Source organism: Poecilia reticulata, linkage group LG17 (assembly GCF_000633615.1).
Source record: "Poecilia reticulata strain Guanapo linkage group LG17, Guppy_female_1.0+MT, whole genome shotgun sequence".
NCBI lineage: Eukaryota > Metazoa > Chordata > Actinopteri > Cyprinodontiformes > Poeciliidae > Poecilia > Poecilia reticulata.
In genome coordinates this window covers 17,285,737-17,306,494 of record NC_024347.1, presented here as the reverse complement: position 1 = coordinate 17,306,494, position 20,758 = coordinate 17,285,737, and the positions used below count along the sequence as shown (strand labels likewise).

At 36.7% G+C, this 20,758-nt stretch overlaps 1 protein-coding gene across 1 annotated transcript; it reads left to right on the top strand.

Annotated features, from left to right (window-relative positions):
* The first annotated feature begins 4,235 nt into the window (after positions 1 to 4,235).
* LOC103479533 (E3 ubiquitin-protein ligase znrf1) lies at positions 4,236 to 16,694 on the top strand. Its single transcript, XM_008434017.2, has 5 exons — positions 4,236 to 5,038; positions 8,699 to 8,794; positions 8,916 to 9,021; positions 12,642 to 12,743; positions 15,327 to 16,694. The coding sequence occupies exons 1-4, from the start codon at positions 4,513 to 4,515 to the stop codon at positions 12,697 to 12,699; spliced, it is 786 nt and encodes a 261-aa protein (XP_008432239.1). The 5' UTR covers positions 4,236 to 4,512; the 3' UTR covers positions 12,700 to 12,743; positions 15,327 to 16,694.
* Positions 16,695 to 20,758: the final 4,064 nt, after the last annotated feature.

The following is a 20,758-nucleotide window of genomic DNA, read 5'->3' as shown; positions in this document are numbered from 1 at the left end:
GCTGCTTAAAGTAACTAATGAAGTAAGTTGTAATCTAACTTCATTACTTTAAAAAAATCAGAAAAGTAAGTAAGTTACTTTTTCAAGGTAACTATGCTGTCACTTCTTCAAGGAGCTTCAAAAACAAGGACTTCAGCATTGCAGTTCCACTTTATATAGACCACAACAGATTGACTTAAATGTGTAGAGGAAGGATTTAAAAGCAAATGTTCACTTTAAGTTTTAAACAAACAGGCAGTGAAGTTAAAGATTTTTAAAATCTTGGCATCTTACTTCACATTTTATCTCTCTTTGAGGAACAGTGTGAAAATGTGTTGTTTGCTCTGAACCAGCTAAAAAAATGCTGTATATATGAATATACAAGAAATTGAAGTGCGATCTAATCAAGCAATAACAATAATAGTGATTTTGTAAATATAGAAGTGATACATCTATATGGCATCATTCAGTCATTCCAATTCACTTGCTTTTGGGTGATCCAAAGCAGAAAAACTCCACTGAATACTCAGTATTCCTCACTCCTTTTTCCATGAAGAAATTTAAATGTAAGCAGAATTGTACAGTATAAGAAAGTAGTTAGAATTAATTACTGAAAGCATTGTTTTTAGTTTATAATATTTATCTGAGTCATTCTGTAGGTTACAGTTTTTGGTGTTTCAACTTCTTCATCCATTTAGAGTCACATGTAACTACTTATAATATACACTGATCAGAAATATATATATGAAAATACTTACCTTGAACTGTAACAATGTACTGAGTTAGTTCTATATCTTTAGGCGTTGCAACCCTTGCAGTATAAATGCCACTGTCTGACTTTTGTGGATTCTTCAGTCTCACACTGTAGTTTTCATCAAGAACTTCAACTCTTCCAGTATGACTCTCTTGAACAGCTGGTTTGGAGCCAGTTATAAATGTTATTACTGCCTTATTTGTAAATTGCCATGACCAAATGGTAAAATATGATGGAATTTTAGCTGTGAGATTAAGAATGAGATCATCTCCAGTTTTCACAAATACATCCGTCACTGCAGAGGAACCTGAAACACAGAAAACAAAATAAACTTAAAACTAAACTGAGATCAGTACAAAGTTGTCAAGTACATTAGACAGAACAGACTGAGGTGTTTTAGTAAAATGTCTATATTGTTCATCTAAAAAAGAGCTTATTACTACACTACATACAAATATGTTGTCAGTGTCATTATTATTTCTTAAATAAATATTGTTTGTGTCGCCCTGATACATCGTTGTAAATGTAATGTGCAGCTTTTGGATTTAACAAGTATATGTGCTATTTTTCAAGTTTTTCTTACTTCCTACACCCATTTCTTTACTTGTTTATAGGTTTCCATTTTGTTTTTGCTTCAGATATTTTTATTTTATCTGAGGTTTAAGAGGTGGCGATAAATGTGGCACCAGCATTAAAAAACATTTGTCTTATTTCTTGACATCTTGTTTTCCCTGTGAATAAATACATTTAAATCAAAGGCTGGATTTTTTGTTCTATTTTCACAGTGGAGAAAAGAGGCAAAGCTTTTTGTAAAAATAAAGCATATGTAACATATAAACAGACAAAGTGAATGTTTTATATCTGAAGACTGTTTTGCATATTTTCCTTATAGTATTAATTTATGTTAATTTTCTCCATAATTTGAAAGAAAAAAACGTTCAAACTTACTTCACAATCTAATCTGACCAAACCAGAACTAACACACAGTGAGAGATTGTTCAAGAAGAATTAATAAATAAAACAAGGCATTGAACAGAAATAGTAAAACAGAGCAACGATTAATCTGATAAAAATAATTTTAATAATTATAAAGAGTTATAAGAATATCATCTGACTTGATAAGAGGTTAGTAATTCTAATTTCTACAGATCTAAAGCAAAGGTTTTGTAATTTAAGTTTAATTTCTGTAGTTTGTAAATTAGTGAACATGGAAGAGTTTCAGTGAGAATAAAAGTGAACAAAAGTTTAACATTTTAAAACTTTAAATATTTCTTATCTTGGTAAACTGAACATTCTTCCTTCCTGCTTTTGTTTCATGAGGTCGACACGTTTACAGTGATATACCAGATCTGCAACAGGATTAATTTAGAACAAAAAGAAAATGCTCAAAACTTTAAAATGTAAAACACGACCATTAAAAAAACAGCTTTTACCTTGAATTTGAAGTGTGTTGATTAGAAACAGATGAAAAAGAAGAGTGAGAATCTGCGCCATTTCTCACATCGAGTGAGGAAGATTCATGTAGGAAGTGCTAACTTCCTATATGAACCTACAGGGTGGACGATACGACAGGAAGTTCTTCTTCTTGACTCTCTTCTTTTCCAAACAGTTTCCATGAGGAACATCTCAGGACCCGAGGAAAGGAGGTTTCTTCAGGATGACATCCATCTTCTCTAATCATTGTTTTTGGAGATTTTAACAGTGCAAACATCTCCAATAAACTTCCAAAATATGAAAACACACTAAACGGATGTTGCACAACTTTCTGGTCACTGCTTCATCTCTTCCCAACCAATAAGTAGAAATTAAAAACATTTAGCTCAAACCTTTAGAAAGTAGAGGAAACTAAGAACCCTCTACACAGCAGTTTTAAAGTCTTTACACTTCCTGTAGCTTATAGACTTTAAAATACTTCTGTTACTTTATAAATAACTGAATGACTTTGCACAAAATACATATATCTGCTGCTGCTGTATCAACCTTTCAGTCCTCTCAGGTCTTCTGGTTCTACCAAACAGTAGCTGAGTTTCTATTACAAATATGGGAAAATCTTTATCTATATTCTGCTAACACTGAACCCCCGATAATGTCGCAATTGTGGTGTTTCCATTAAATAAAAATGTAATTAAAATCACCTGTGAATAAGTTTGTTCACATGATAAGTCATGAAAAATCACGGCAGGAATGAAGTAAACAGTTACATGAGATATATTCATAATTCAGCTGTAGCGCTCATCATCTATCAGCCAATCAGAGAAGACATCACCGTCTTATTCAGGTGATGAATGTGGCAAAGTCAGTTTTTCTGTAAAATATGTGGTTCTACTTATTATAAAAGCTTGGTTATAAAAAGGCAAACACTTTGTGTCGTACGTTGTTGTCATTATAAGAAGATTATGTTATTAATAATTTTGACCTGATTGAAAATAAAAAAAGCTCTGTATCAACCACCTGGTCAAATTTGTAACATTCTTGAATTGCAGTTGGGCCGCACAAAATTAATGAAAGAGCCAGAAATGGCCCCCGGACCACACTTTGAACACTTCTGTGTCATAATGAAAACATATTTAAACACATATACAAATAAACAAATATATTTCATTTAATTTAAAGATTATGAATAATCTTGAGGGTTTTAAAATGTGAATAAAAAACTTAATCCACTAGATGGCACCGTGACTCCGCCGTGAGTCTTGCACTCTTGTCCCTTGGTGGGGTCGGGAGGGTTGCTGGTGCCCATCTCCAGCTGGCGTTCCGGGTCACCCTGGACAGGTCGCCAGTCTGTCGCAGGGCAACACAGAGACAGACAGGACAAGCAACCATGCACACACACACACACACTCACACCTAGGGGCAATTTGGAGAGGCCAATTAACCCGACGGTCATGTTTTTGGGCTGTGTGTGTGTGTGTGTGTGTGTGTGTGTGTGTGTGTGTGTGTGTGTGTGTGTGTGTGTGTGCGCGCGCACGCAGTTGGTGCCACTGTGCAGCCCCCGGTATTAGATCACTCCTTAAAAATAAAATAAAACTTGTCAGACTGATTCTCCTCAAACCTCTGATCCGAGATCTGAACTATTAGTGGTAGCAAAGCATAAAATACCTGACCTGCATTACGATTTCTTCTTCTATAATAAACTTTGTGTAAAAGCCAACAATGTTCTACATATTTACAAAAAACATTCTCCCCTGGTCGTCTGTCGTGATACTGTTACTTTTGAGTAGACCTGTAGAAATGTACGCACATATTTTCATTTAATTATTTGCATTTTTATGGAGTTTTTGTCTATTAGATACGTTTTACGTATTTATGCTAACGTTTGCTAACGTGGTGTATGTTTTAAGTCATTAATGAAGCTTTAAAATTACTGTACCTTGTTACTATTGTTATTATTATTATTTCGCACAACAACTTTTTGAAAAATATATGTTTTAAATCAATAAAATTAGAAATTGTCCCATTTACTGTACCGTAACTGTCCGTGTGTGCGCGCAGCTCCAACAGGAAGTGAACGCGCTCTCATTTCCGCTGCAGCAGCTTTAACGGTCACGTCAAAAATAAAGGAAAATGTGGACGGAAAGGACGGACTAAAAGCTGGGGAGAGATCATCCAGACCGGCCCGCCAGCTGCTTTCTCTTCCGTAAGAAGTCGTTACCAAGAGGCTGCTTGTACTCGAGGCTTCGGTCGGAACATTTAACGTGTTTTTAAGGGTCGTTTTGAGGTGAACCCGTCCCCTTGTTGTGTGCTGAATTAGCCAGCGTTTAGCCAGCCCGCTGCTAGAGATGGGGACGAGAGCGAGTCGCCTTCAAGACCCGCTTCCCTCTCCCTTCGGGAAAGATGGCACTAAGCGTGATTCCTATCGCCGACCACGCTGTACCAGGCCCACCAGCCTCGTCGTCGACTTCTCGGTGAGCTTCGAGGAAACGGAGGCCAACCGGAGCCGATCTGAGGAAGGGAGCGACTCGGACTTGGGGCAGCATGGAGGGGCGAGCGCCGACGGCAGCCCCGCGGATCACCGCAGCATACCGTCCGGCATTAGCCAGGCGTCTCCGGGTGACGACAACAACAGCGAGGGGAAACCCGAGGAGGACGGCGGGGTGAGCCCGGAGGCCCCCGCCGAAGCGGAACGCCAAGCCGGGGAGGAAACAGGCCGCACGCCACACCGCACTTTTTCAGAGAGGCTCCCCGGGAATCGGCACTCTTCCGCCCGCAGCGTCGGGGCAAGGTCCGCCCGGGTTCGTGGCACACACCAGCGGCCGGTGTCGGAGGCTTGGATCGGCCTTTACCGTGTTAACAACCGACATGGCAGTAAGTAAACACAGTCAGGAATATATATCTGTTATATAATTTTCATAATGTTTGCCACAGAAATAGACTTGGCTCCAAGTAATTTCTTTAACTTGTCCAAACAAGTTAATCAACTTCACAGTCTCTGTAAATGTGTTTTTACTCGACATATAATCGCTTAGATGCACCGATCAGACTCTTCTCAAGCCGATACTGGGCTGATTTTTGACTGATTTAATTTTCATTTTAGAACCTATAGTTGTGAATCCAATAGAATATTAAGCAATGAAAAGAAATATACTCATTTGTTAAAGAGAGCGTTGTTTCCAAACCTTTTAATTCCCAACTAAATACAAAATGTACATCAAAGTTCAAGCTGTAGGTTGAACTGAAACCATTTTTTAGCTATCGTTGAAGAAAGATGGATCAAAGTTTGTTATTGGTTTAAAATAGTTGTGGTTCTTACGGAACTATAAACAAAACTCAACAAACTGATCAAAGAAAAATTGGGCAAAACATTTCCTGGATCACTGATTACTGCTTTTCCAGAAATGAAAGTGCCTCAAGGCACATGCTGGTGGTTGATGAGTTTGTATACCAAAAATAGTGGGATTTCTTAGTTTTAATGCCTTTTTGGATAAAGAAAAAAGTAAATTCAGAATTTTCCATACTTGACATTTTCCACACCAATCTGAGCCCATCAAAGTCAAAACTAGCTGAGAAACTGTCCATCTAAGAATATATTCTATGTATTTGTAGGATTAAAACGGCAATAGTTTCTATTTTTGATGCATTTAATGAGAAAACTATAATTAAATTGAAGCCTGGATGGGGAAAATCTGCCTATTCCAATGTCTGGTTAATGGATCGGTGCATTTCTAAGACACAAGTTTGTTAAATGCAGCTAATGAATGTTTATGCTTTCATAACAATCAGCAAATGTTCGTCTAAAACACAGAAGCATTATTTATTATAAAAAGTAGCCAAGTTGTAGGTCGATGTGTTGAATTTACAATAACTGTGCTGACAAAATAACGTCTGATTCAACAGAAAACTGCACTGTCTGTGTTATTTTATCTATTTAACATGATCACTTCAACTAATCATGTAAATGTGCCAGAATTAGCCATATGAGCTAATTCAGGTAAATTGATCTTGCTTTCCTGACAGGTTTAAACCTTTAAACTCCATTGACTAAATAATGAATAAAAGCATTGCACAAGAGGAAATTAAAAACATGTTGTCAATGTCAGATTAACCCGCTGTTTTATGAACTTAGAGAAATAACAAATGTATTATTTCTAAAAAAGATTATCACACCGATACCCAAGGAGGGGGAGGTTACGCATGATGCTCCACATTATTAAACTATCTGAATATTTAATCCTGTTTTCCCAAGATATATAATTACGTTTTGATAAAACGGTGAGGATTTAGTTCAATTAAATAAAATCCCCCTGAATCAACCTGGTCTGAAATTAAACTGGATTATTGGGGGAATTTACATTCCTGGACAGTTAATCTCTTTTCCCGTGCTCGCATGCTGACTCAAACCATCAGAGACCCCATTGTCTGCAGCGGAGCGGTGGCGTAAAACGGCAAGTGGCGACACAGAAGCTCTTTCACGTTTCCGTATGACAGCCGTTGTCTTTGACAATCCTCCAGCGTGCAAGTTAAAAACATGAAGCAACCGAGTGTGTTTCTCCTTTTTTAGAGGGGGGATGAGTTTGCAAAAGAGGTGAAGCTGTACATGCAACTAACGGTTATTTTAATAATCGATTAGTTTGACCATCAATTTAATTTGATTTTTAAAAAATCTACATGTCCTGCAGGTATTTAATTTAACCTTTTAAGCCTTTTATTGATACATTAGAAATGCATTAAAACATGCAAATGATTACTTTTTTAATAAGAAAATAAGCATTTTATTGCCTAAAGTGCAATAATGTAGCATTTCTTTAGTGCACACTTCATTATTCATAGTAAAAGGTACATCTGCAGATCTTTTCTTTTTTTTTTTTTAATAACTGCCTTGTTGCTGAAAAAGTGCTATGTAAATAAAACTCCTTCTAAAGATACTTAAATGATTTTTTGACAGAATTTGAACCAGGTGAAGCTAAAATTGGCATTTCACAAGCTGTTTTGGGTAGAACATATTTACCGCTAAAGAAGGTTCTTCACCTGAAGTTAAAATTTTACAGTGATATTTTTTACAGATTTGGCTAAATTACTGCTTTGACTGGGTTGTTCTTTCAGCAAATGACAATTTGAGTCCAGCTAGCAATTAAGCGACTCCAAAATCAGTTGACCATTATTTCAACAATCGATTAATAATTTCCGCCCTACCAAATTTTTACTATTGCATAAAAGTCAGAATCCCCTCTGAAATTACCTAACAGTTGCACCGATTAGAGGTTTGTGGTCGGTTTTTCTCATTCTTGTGGAGTGGTAGAAGATGATATATTTTCCTACTGTCTGAATAGTTTAAACAGTGTTTAAACACTATACAGTGTTTTAGGAATCAATTAATCACGATTAGTCATTTCAGTCCTACTAAATGTTTACTACTCCATAAGATTCATAATCCCCTCAAAAAGTCACTAAACGTTGCACCATTTAGAGGTGCAACTTTGGAGCAGTAAAAGATAATAATATACTGTCCTTCTGTTTATATATCTTAAAAACAGAACAGCCTTTCAATAACCGATTAATCACGATTAATTCAGGTATTTCTTTCAGTTTCACTAGATTTTTACTGTTGCACAAGAGTGAGAATCCCCTCAGAAAGTTGATAAAAGTTGTTCTGGTCATAGGTTTGTGGTTGGTTTTTTTTCATTTTCTTTTGGAGCGGTAAAAGACAACGGTATACTTCCCTATTGTATGAATAATTTGAAAGCAGAAAGGTCTCCCAATAACCGATTAATCACAGTTAATCCGATTAATCATTTCAGCCCTACCAGCGTTTGGCTATTCCATTGAAGTCAGATGTAGATGTTGGTTATCGGTTTTTATGATTTTTCTTCTGGAGTGATAACAATACACTTACCTACTGTCTGACTAATTTAAACACAGAACAGTCTTTCAGTTATCGATTAATCACAATTGACCGTTGCAGCTCTACCAGATTTTTTATACTCCGTAAAAGTCAGACCCCCCTCCCCTTGTTTTTCTTTTGGAGCGATAAAAGACAACAATATACTTTCCTTCTGTCTGGGTGATTTAAAAACAGAATAGTCTTTCAGTAGCCGATTAATCACGATTAATCGTTTCAGCCCTACATTCAGGATAATCAGATGCAAGCAGATGGTGGTGTTGTGACTGAAAACATGACATTTTGATCCAGAACGCTGCAGAGTGGTGGGTTTCCTGGGCCAGCCCTTCAGCCAGAGTAGGGAAATGGGTCACAACTTCACAAGCTGGCAGCGGCTCACAGATGGAGGAGGAGGTGGGGGGGGGATGTAGGGCAGCAAGGCGCTGTTTCTGCCTGACTGTCACATCCGTGAATGGCTGAGTGCTGGCTTTCCCTCAGGCATGACTCACTGTTTTCATACGGATGCACGCAGTCGAATGATGCTATTTCAGGTCAGCCCAGTCGAGGTAGCATCATCTGAGTTCAGTTTTATTTGCTCGTCTCTGTCCAAAGTGACGCCGTTGTGCTAATCCCAGCTCTGCCCTCTGCAGGTATTCGCTGCCCTTTCTGCTCGAAGCCTTTCCCAGGCGGTCGGATCGAGGATCACCTGCTGAGCTGCCTCACGTCTCCTCCGCTACCTTACAACAGTAAGCGTCCAGTAACTTGACGCTCTGACAGCTGTGTGTGTGTGTGCGCGCGCGTTGTTTCTGTTTTTAAAGGCCGATGATGACGCTGTCTGTCGCCTTGTGTGTGTGCGTTTGTTCGCAGCGGACGTGCTGAGCAAAGACAGCGGGGAGTGCTCGATCTGTCTGGAGGATCTGGTGCAGGGGGAGACCATCGCCAGGCTGGCCTGCCTCTGCGTCTACCACAAAAGGTATTTAGAGTTCAGCACGTCCATGGAAACTGTTTCAGTATTTAACACGTTTCTCAGAAACCACAACTGGATAGTAACTAGTTACAATTACTCAATTATGATTACCTGAGTAAATGTTTTGAAAAAAATTTGTTTTAGGAGTGTTTTGACTATGTTGTACTTTCTACTTTTGCTTGAGTCATTTTATTATGAAGTATCTCGACTCTAACGTGAGTAAAATTTCTTTATTTTCTACCCACTGAATGAAAAACAAACATGTTTTAACCAAAACTTCACCAGACACAGAAACACACTTGCAGTTTTTGTTAAAGTTTTATGATTTTTTTATTGAAAGAAACTGATTTGGAAACATTTCTCTCGCTTTATTTTGTTACTTATATGAATTATTGTTATTTTGGTTCTTAAAATACCAAAAAACATACATATATATTTTTTTGATCCGTCTGATTATGTAATTTTTAAATATTAAATGATTGATAGTTTGATCAGTTCCTCAGTACTTGAGTAAACATTTGACCAAATACTTTTTTACTCTTACTTGAGTAATTACCTGGATGGCTACATTTTACATTTGCTTGATTAAAAGTATGTTGAAGTAGTGCGACTCTTACTTTAGTTAAATTTTTAGGTACGCTGCCCTCCTCTGACAAAAACACCTGATAGATAAATTTTCAGATTTTAGAGCTGCAGCTAAATATTATTTTAGTTAATTCTCCTTCAGTTTGTAACTTTTACCAACATATGTTTTTTTGTTTTTGTTTTTTTACATATTTGTTAAAACTGTCACCATTTCGTAGCAGTTTAATATGAGACAGATGATCTGTGAACAGATTGCTCTCCTCCCTCAGCTGCTGTGGGAGTCTGAAGAAATGCAAAAACAACCAATCAACCTCATGTAGTTGCTGCTAAATGTGCTAATGACTGAGAAACTACTTAACATTAGAGGGAAACTATTTATCCACTGCCGCCGTCACCGGCTTTGCTAACTAGCATTAGCATTCACAACATGCTTTGCGATTTGGTCAACAGCACATTTCCCCTCACATCTTTTCCAGACTCTGTTGATCCAGTAAAACCTTTTCTACATTTGGCTAATCTGAAGACAAGAAGGAGCCAGACGTATTATGAATGTTAGTGTACTTAAAAAAAAAATGGATGAATGAATCAAACATAATAGCTATGATATACATTGGACATGTAATCTCTTCTTAGAGGTTCATAGTCTGCTTTGAACCACATATTAACTAAATCTCTATTAAATAACAATTACATCTCTAAATAGCACTTCATATAAAATGATCTCAAATTATAAGTCATTAACAGATCCTGGTTAAACCCAAAGCAAAGCTTTGAAGAAAACCTTTGTTGCGGTTGTCTTGTAGCTTCAATTTGCTGTAAATAGTTATGCAACTTTTAATTACTTTAATTTGACCTTTTGGGAAGGTGATGCAACAAAACTACGCTTTTAAAAAATGAGGAAGGAGTTTGGTTCGCCACTGACTTGGAAATGTATTCGTTTCTTCTGTACTGCAAAAACACAAAATCTTACAAAGTAATTTTGGTCTAGTTTCACTTGAAATAAGACAAAATGAACTTACAAATAACTTTTCAGCAGGAAATGGGAGCTTGTTTTAAGTAAATAATTCCTTAAAACGTTCTAGTTTCATCGGCAGATTATTTTGCTTATAACAAGATATTTTTCCCGTGTTTTAAGTTAACTTATTAAGCCTCGATGAAAAGCTACTTTAATAGTTTGTCTAATTTCAAATGTACATTTACACCAGAACTAGACTGAAGTTACTTGGGAAGATCCTGTTTTTACAGTGTGACTGGTTGTTCCATCTTAAAAGCTTTGTAAATTAAACTTGGATTATTATTAGAGAATCAAATGTGCTTCTCTGGAATTTCGCAGCTTTAAACTGAACCACAAATGTTTCTCCAACTGTTAAAAACGTCGTTACAAGTGAACTCGGCACACCCTCAGATGTTCAGAAACCTCTTGGAGGTTTAATAATTATGAATCTGTTAAAGGACCTCTGGTGTGTTTGCCTGGTTCCAGCACATTTACGCCGGCGTTTCGCAGTGTGCTGTAATTAGCCTCTCTTGGATTTCCCCCTCGTTTTCCAGCCGTCGCCGACTCCTTCGGGTTTTTAAGTGCGAGCTTCTGCAGGGATAACGCCGCTCAGCTCCTTCTTTATTTATTTATTTTTCTCCGTCAAAGTTGCCTCACAGCTGAGCCGTCGAGGCAAGCAGATACAAGAACGTCTCGGGCTCAAAGTCCGTGTAATTTCCTCACACGGAAAAGCTGAGCGCGTTGGAATTTAGCGCTACTTTCCAGGGAACTTCACACAAGATCAGACGGATGACTGACTTCACCTCGGCTCTGGTCGCAGGCGGGCTCGCCTCCAGACTTTTTTTTTTTTTTCTTCAAGGTGTGGCCGTTGGATTGCGTGGAGGAAAGTTTTAATTTTCCCCACGGAGCAGTAGAGATTGGGGGAAGGAAGGGAATCTGAGAGTGAAACAGCTGAAAATGATTACATGATTTGTCATGTTTGATAATAGAAGAAAATGTATGAGGAAAGGATGTCCAAGGTGCGGTTCGGGGGCCATTTTGATGCAGTTAGATTTACTTATTTTTTATTTAATCAGAGTAAAATTATTACTGATACAGATTTTTCCTATTTTCAAGTACAACACGAAGTTTTTCTAATAATTAGTGCGACATTTATCCCGAGACGTTTGTTGAAAACTGACTGTGCTGCACCCAAATCAGCTTTTATTACATTGTTAAATGTTACTAAATATAACGAGCATTTTGGAAGAAAGTGGCACAAATCCTGATCTCATAACTAAGAGTAAATTTTGGGGATGAAATTATTAATTGGATTAATCGATTACTGAAATATTTATAAGCTAATTTAGTAGTTGACTAATCGTTAACTGGATTATGGACACACTAAAAAAAGAACACACTTCTTTATGGGATGCACAATTTGGGCCAATATTGATATCCGTTGTTAATATTGTCGTTATGGCCAATAACCGATATTAATTTAGGTGTTTTGAAATATTGCACATTTAGTTTATTGGTGAGAAAAAAGTTTAAAATGACAACAAAAAGTTGCTGTGATTTTAGTTTTGACGATGACAAAGACTTTGGATATGTGATAATATATAAAATAAACACGATTTAAATCACATTCAGCCTTGGTTCAGTTTATCAGGGATGCATAATGTATTAAAAAACCATCCAGTCTGTTGTTGTTGTGAAATATTGTGATAAAATTACATATTTTCACTCACTTCTCCTTTTCTTATCTGTCATTATTTTGCTTCTCTAATTTGTGGTATTATGAGGACATAATGCAACAGTTCCTGCTAAGCAAATCTTACATTTCTAAAGCAAACAAATGTTGCATTTGCACTAAAAATGCAGCTATATCTCTTAATTGTTTGGTTTCTTAATCAAAAAGCAGGAGTTGATAGGTTTTATCTTTCATTGCCCTCCACCGGCTTCCTGGTTTCTACCCAGAGATTCAGGAAGTGGATGAAAGCTTGTGGGCGACTCCCCAGTTTGCCTCATTAGCGTCGGCTAATCAGAGGGTTTTGTGTTTGTGCAGCTGCATCGACTCCTGGTCCAAGGTGAAGCCCTGCTGCCCCGAGCATCCCTTCGATTGACTCGCAGGTCAGGCGCTTCCAGCCCAGCGACCAGATCGACTCAGGTAAGCCCACGCTACCGGTGACTCGGATCAGACATGTCTGGAAATGTTGGCAAATTTTACTCAGCATTGTTGGTCTAGTTTCTACTGCAAATGTCTTAAAACACTTGAAATAAAGGAAAAACTAATAGATGCACATCAGATTATTTCATTTATAAAAAGACGTTTTTTTCCATGTTGGTGAAATAATCTACTTTTTAAAGATCAATATTAAGGAATTATTGACTCAAAGCAAGCTCCTGTTTCTTACTGAAACGTTTTCTATAAGTTAGTTTTGTCTTATTTCAAGTGAACTGAGATGTTTTCACTAGAAACTAGACAAAAAATTCTTGGTAAGATTTTTGTGGGTTTTTTTTTTGTTTGTTTGTAAACATCCTTGAAAATATAAATACTGTTGTAATCCAATTGCATAATTTCGCACTGAAATGTAGAAAAACTTGGCATTTTACTGTGTGAAAACAAACAGCTAGTTTTGGTTTTATATACAATTAAATACTATTCTTTAATTTGTGGAGCTCCGTCCTTTAACTTTGGGAACAATTCATTGTTATCCTGATTAAATACCAAATTCCTAAATAAGTTCTTGGTGTTAAAGGTTCTGGCAAATGTTCCCCGAAAATGAAAAAGGCCCACAGCATGACAGATTTTTTTTTACTATAATTTAAAGCAGATTGGATGTTTTTTATAAATTTTTTTACATGTTCATGTCAAAACCACATAGATTGTTTTTGTTTTTGAGAAGCTCAACATAAAGTTCCAGTTGAAGAGTGAGGCTCAGCAAAGTGCATGTTTACGTTTGTGATGGTAGGAACGAAAGGGTTCTCCACCCTCATTCTGGCAGATAAAGTCTAAATGTTATTATGGACAGTTCTAAAGAAAATAAATTAAAATCTGGCGCCACAAAAGGTAACAAACATAAACTGGTTGTGCTGTTTAAGTTTTTTTATTTGCATTTAGGCGTTTTTAAAAAAATATATATTTATGTGTAAAATTAATTAATTTAATGAATTAGCTTGTGTTTACTGCTGTCATGGTTGCTAGACATAACATCGGGAAGTGAGGCCGATGTTGCATCATATTCACACCCCTGAGAAACAAAGACTTGTGAATTAAACGTTCCTAGACAGTCAGAAAAATGTAATCAGAATACATTTTAAAAACTGTTCATATGTACCATTTACAGAAACTGTTTGGTAACAATAATTGAGTTAAAGAAATTATTTCTGAATGTAAATGTTTTTATATTAAAGGTTGTTTTTCCTGACATTTTTCAGTCAGATTTTGCTGCTGCTACTGAACTAATTTTAACACTTTTAACATCTTCATCGCATTTTATGTTTCCTTATACATTCTGCAAGTTTCATTTGGTTAAAAAAAAAAAATAATAATATTGACTCTAGCTGTTTTTCCAACCTAAAGCGGTTATTTATTTAAAAAACATGACTCATCCGACCAGCAGCTTCATCTGTCTGCCTGCTCATGTCAGCAGCTGAGCAGCAAAAATAACACGTTTCATGTCATTAAAATATTTTCTGACCCATTTCCTCGTTCTATAATTTTAAACGTCATCAACTTGATCTGAAATTTTGGGGATTGCCTCATCTTTTCTCACTTTGTTCAGACAGTGACTCAAGTCAAAGTCATAATTTTAAAAGCAGATATTGAAACTTTAACGACTGCTGGGATAATCCTCCACAAAGCTAAAGTTCACTGAACTTAACGACAAACATGAACCTTCACAGACTGGAAGCTGGGCCGCTATAAGGAGAATTTATTTATGTCTTAATAAAGAGAAACCTGTTGGATTTCTCCACCGAAGTGACTTCAGCTGTAAAGCAGAGAAAATAACTTTCTCTGCTTTACAGTCATTACTTAAAAACAGGAAGTGCTTCATCCTCCTCAGAGACGCCGTTTACCTCAGTGTGCAACTTAATGATGATGATAATATTTACTGAGATGCACTGCAAAAACACAAAATCTTACCAACTATTTCTGTCTAGTTTCTAGTGCAAATGTCTCAGCACACCTAAAATAAGACAAAAGTAACTTAAAAGTAACTTTTAAGCAAGACATAGGAGCTTGTTTGAAGTGAACAATTCCTTAATTAAAAAGTACAAGTTCCACTGAACTAAAACTTTTATCAACATTGAGGAATTATTGACATAAATTGAGCTCAGATATCTTGCTACAAAGTTTTAAATTAGATTTTCTTTTATGTGTTCCAAAATATTTCCAAAAATACGATAAGATTTTGTTTTTGCAGCGCAGAAGAAACGAAAGGCTTTTAACTCCTTCCTCATTTTTTAAAGGTACAATTGAATCAACTAGAAGTTGCATAACTATTCAAGGCAAATTGAAGCTGCAACACAAACGTAGTAAAATGTTTTTACTGGATAAAATTAAGGATGCAAGAAGAAACCTGCCCAAAGTTTGGTTCTTCTGGCACAGATCTGCGACAGGCAAAGAAAAAATGACTGAGAAATGAAACATTCGCTGGAAACTGGACCAAAAATACTTGGTAATATTTGGTGTTTTTGCAGTGTGAGAAGTTGAGGTTAAATATTCTCTTTTTCTGTGTTTTTACAGGAGACTACACCGAATCCCAACGAAACCACAATAAGAATCAAGAATTGAACGAGCAAAATTCATATTTCCTTTTCCGATGTAAAAGGTCAGCGGGATCTTCCTCTATCGATTTAAACTCGACCTGCCAAACGCCGACGTAGAAACCAGCTGCTCCGTCTAATAACAGAGATGTCCGTGTGTGTGTGTGTGTGCGTGTGTGTGTGTGTGCGTGTGTGTGTGTGGACTCGTATCACCGGGGGTCATTTAAATATTATCATCTAAGAAAACCAGATGGAGTTTCAGTGACCGGTGCCTCTCCTGTGTGTTTCTGTCTCTGAATTTTATCAAGTATTTTTGCAAAAAACAAAACAAACAAAAACAAAGTATTGTTACAAGTCCTACATCGGATGAATGTTTCTTCTTCTCTGCTTCCCCCCAACCCCAAATTTACCAAATATTCAGCCGTTACGTTTATTTCTGATGCGATGAGGACCTGTGTGTGGTGGAAAGGGGGCTGCTGCTACTCTTTCTTTCTGTTTTTTGTTATTATTTTTCTTGCTTTCTGTTACCTTTAAACATTTCAGGGGAAGTTTTGGGCCTTTGTGTTTTGTTTCATTTAAAGTCGGCCAGTTTCGTCTCCTTGTTACCATGGGGATTGTTCAGGAAGATTTGGACAGTAGCACCGCCTTGGCGCCAGCTGGAGCTCTTTTCTGTTATGACGGTGAGCGACGGAGGGGTGGATCTGTCCTGTGTTTGTTTGTATATACATTAGAGTGTGTTTGTGTTTGTTGTAAACTTCGCAGATGTCTGGTTGGTTGGCGAGGTTGGTTGGTACTTTCTATGAATGCGGTTTCTTTTTATTTTTTTAAATAATCTCTGGGTTTTTTGTCTTTTTTTTTTTTTTTCGCCGGATCGCGCCGGGACAAATGGACGGATTTTTGGGGGCATGTTTACGCCATGTGGCATCTGCCTCCTCTTCACAGCACTGGGGGCGATGGACAGCTGATGGTTAATAATTACATAAGCAGCAGGCACCCCCTTCCTTTTCCACCCTGCCTGTTTATTTTGAGCATTTGTGGCTGACATATTGTCGTGATTATTGCTAAATGTGTCAAGTGGCTTTCCTTTGCCTTTTTTATGCTGATTTGCCTTTTTTTGGGCTCTTGAATTGAGCCAGCGGAACAAACAACTTGATTTTTTTTTTTTCATCTGTTTCACAAATTTTCAACCCAGACGGTTCAGTTTTAGAGCAAGGGTGTTCAAAGTAGGGATCGGGGGCCACTTGTGGCTCCTGGATTGATTTTGTGAGGCCGTCAGACCAAAATTCGATAATTATAATTTATTACTTTTAAATAAAAATCTTACAAAAATGTTACACTGCAAAAAAAAGTATTTTTGGTCTAGTTTTTAGCGCAAATATCTAAGTTACATGTGAGCTAGTTTTGTCTTTATTTCAGATGTATGTTTTAGCATTTTTTTAAGTCAGTAAGTGCTATTTTCACTGGCAGATTATTTCACTTAAAACTTAGGATACATTTCATATTATAGGTGAAATAATCTGCCAGTGGAACCAGTACTTTTTCATCAATATTAGAGAATTATTCACTTAAAATCTCCTATATTTTGCTAAAGTTACTTGTAAGTTAGTTTTGTCTTTAAGGTTTTTGCACTAGAAATTAGACCAAAATACTTGGCAAGATTTTGTTTTTGCAGCGTATTTGCAACTTTTCTGGTTTCCTTCCGTTGTCATGGGTAACCAGGACCACATCTGCTCATTGACTTTGCTCTAAAGTACAACCTGCCTTTATTTGCTGTTTTAAAACTTTTTTTATTCTCTCAGTATTATTCAATCGAGCCCAAAATGTTAAGCAAACTGGATGCCTTTTGTTTAATAAGGAGGTTTTGGATTTACAATCCCATAAAAATCAGAGAAAAAAAAAAATCAACATTTTGGTGATTTCAGTTTTTAATAAATATATTTTTTTTGTTGTGCCGTTACTTCTAATGCTGACAATTTTGGCGAAAATAGTTGGATTAGTCCCAGTTTTCTTTCATTTCCTCCCGGTTCTCTGCAGTATGAGGTGCTACGACTCGCCCCACCACTAGTGGGCAGCGCTGTGCATGTTTCTCTTTTTATATTGAAGCATATAAATATATAGTGGAGAATTTTAAAAATGGAGAAAGGAAAGAAAAAAAAAGATGCCAAAAGTGAGTCTGTGCATTGGGAGCGTTGTGTGAGCGTGTGCAGAGGTCGAGGTGGCGTTGCGTTCGTTGTAGAGGTCAGTTATGATGTCGTATACTTTGGCCGGGGGGGCTGGATGGGGGGTGTTTGTTTTTATGGCCATGGAGGTTGGATTTTACCCCCCTAAATTACTCTCATTTACTCTGTTACCCTCTCTAAGCTGTGTGGTGCAATACCTCAGTTTTTATTTCTTTACCAATGCTAGCTAAATGCTCTCTGTGTTCTCCAACCGAGGATGGTGTGTATTTTTCTTTTCTTTTCTTTTTTTTGAAAGGCGTCCCTCAAAGATTTGGTTCTGAAACACGGGGCTCCGTGTTTTAGATGAGAGAGTTTTAAAAATGGGTCAAAACGGCTGAATCTGCATCCTCTGGATATGGACAATCTGCCTTGACTCTGGTATAAAAACAAATTGAACTTTATTTATTATTATTATTATTATTAAATTGTAAATATGTAATGCAATTCAAGAAAATGGCTTGGTCCTTGTCTGTTCAATTATACTGTTTCTAAGCTCTGATCTTTTGTATGTCTCAGAAGTTGTTTTTATATGTATTTTTTACAATAAATATGTGTGAGAGAAATCGTTGGCTTTGTGTTTTTGTTCGAAACCTTTTATAATCAAAAACACACATTGAGCTGTAAAAGATGCTAAAATATCAGTTTATCTGCAGAGTTGGGTTGTTGCATTTACTAGAGTAACTTTTTGGAAAAAATTTACTTCTAAAAGTGGAATTACTGCTCTGTACATTTTACATTTACATAAATTTTATTGGTTTTAACCAAAAATTCTATTAATACTATGATTCCATTCTTGTTATTTCAACTTTATTCTTGTGCCACTTTATTTTTATAATTTTATGACTTTATTCTCATAATATTTTGACTTTATTCCTGTATTTGTCCTTTTTTCTTAGCATGGCCCCAATACTCTGTCGTATTAGTAATCGTTGGCCCTTCTCGTTTGCCAAACAGCTCAAACTCAGTCTGGATATAGAGATTAGTTTATGTCTAGACTTTGACTGGACCATTTCAACTTATGAATGTGCTTCTCTTTAAACCAGCGGTTCAAAACCCTGGTTCTCGGCCCGTTCTGTGGACTGCCATGTTTCGCTGAGGGGTCGGTGTGTTCATGGTGATCCAGAATAAAAAATTTTTGGTCTCCCTCCATGTTTGTCAACAACAGCCAAGCATTTTGATTAACGGCTTATAGGAACATGGTTTGTAGTTTTCAAACTGCAGATAGAATCTAAATGATGGTAAAGAAAAAAAAAAACACAATGCCGTTGAAGAATCTGATGAGATGCGTTGGTGACATTTATAAAACTCGGCTCTTCGTTTGTTCGTTTCTAGTGAAAGATACCATCGGCCGGGTTATGGGAAGCCCGGGCTGCGTTTATCTGCTTTGTGTTTGTTGTTGCTGTGTAGGTTTGCTCTGCAGCAGCTGTTTCGAGTCTACCCAACCACACAATGACCCTCAGCCATTTCCTCTTTGTGCTTTAATGTCAGACCGAACTTTCAGTTTTACCCTTCCAGCTAACTAACTGCAGAGCATAAATCTATGGTTTGTTTTGCCTGTACAGACGTGACCAAAAGGAAACCATGTTTTCGCAGACTTGCTAGTTGTTTTTAGGTTAACTCCTCCTTCCTGTTTCTAACAGTTGTTTATGATGATCATCAAACCCAGTCAGTGTCATCATGAGAGTCCAGCTAAAACCAGAAAACATCTAATATGCAAACTGACTGATCCTTCAAACAGAAAAGTCCAGATGTCGTCGCTTAGCATCAATTATAACTTCTACAGCAGAAAGAAGAGTTTTCACTGCAAAAAAACTAAATCTTGCCAAGTAGTTTTGGTCAAGTTAACAGTGCAAATATCTTCATACATTTGAAATAAGTAACTTTCAGTAATATATAGGAGCTTGTTTTAAGTCTGCAATTTCTTAATATTGATTAAAAAAGTCCTCCACTAGCAGATTATTCCACTTTTAACATGGCAAATGTCTTGTTGTAGATTAAATAATCTGCTAGATGAACTTGCTCTTTTTCATCAATATTAAGGAATTATTTACTCAAAACAAACAAGCTCCTCTATCCCGCTGAAAAGTTACTTGTAAGTTTTTTTTTTTACAATTCTATTCTTTTGAAATAAGGTCATGATTTTTTTTTTTACATATTATTAATCTATCCGTCCATCGTCAGGTCATGTGGGGTGGCTGCTGCCTTTCTGCATTTTACTGGGAACTAAACGAGTTAATACATTTTTAGATGCAATAATTCGATGAAATGTAAATACTCCTTTCCCATTATTGTCTTTCTAAAGCTGCCTGTGTTGCCCCACCATGTTAAATATATTAACATATATTTGAATGAATTTGAGTGAGCGATTGTGACCTTGAGAGTGTAAAAAATTCAGAGTTTAACAGCAGCAACAACTTTCTGAGTTTGCTTCTGCAACAGGAAAAAATTGCAAAGCAACTGAAAAAAGGAAACTGTGGGTAGATGTGTAATCTGATATCTGTGCCTGAACCAACTGAAAAAACTTTGATACAGTAGGAAAAGACGCATTTTAAAGTCTGTTGGCTGCTTTTTGTTTATCTACTAGATCAATAACCATCAACAAACAGGAAGTAAAAAAAAAAACGTGTCAACCAAAGTTTATTTCAGCAATTAGTCAGATCCATCCTAACTTTCAGTTTCTGTTTGAGTTCAGAACCAAAATCTGAGTTGTGACGACAAAATTACAACCAATTAATAATTTATCCTTAAAATGTATTCCAGGCCAAGCCAAGAGCGTTCCTACAGTTCCAGCCTCACTTCTCCTGATGTTTCAGATCTTTTTAAGATCTAAAACATCATAGATCCTAAGCAAAATGCTTATGCTTATTCACATAAGCATTTTACGTGAATAAAAAGGCACAATTTATCCACAATTATCTTGCTTTAAATAAGAAAAAATGATGGCTGGGTAGATGGATACCACTTAGAGACGATGGTAAAGGTAATAAGTTCTGGTAATTCAAGGATTTTCCTCTTTATTTCCTTTTTATATGCCTTTACAGATAAAAACCTCTGAAGGTCGCCACCTTCAGGAATCTGTAGTCGGTGTGATAGCTGCCGATCTTTTCTGAGTTAACATGGGGCGAGTCATCAGATTGAAACGGTTCCTGTCTTTAAAGAGACAGGAAGTCTCTTTAAAGTGAGTTTTACCATT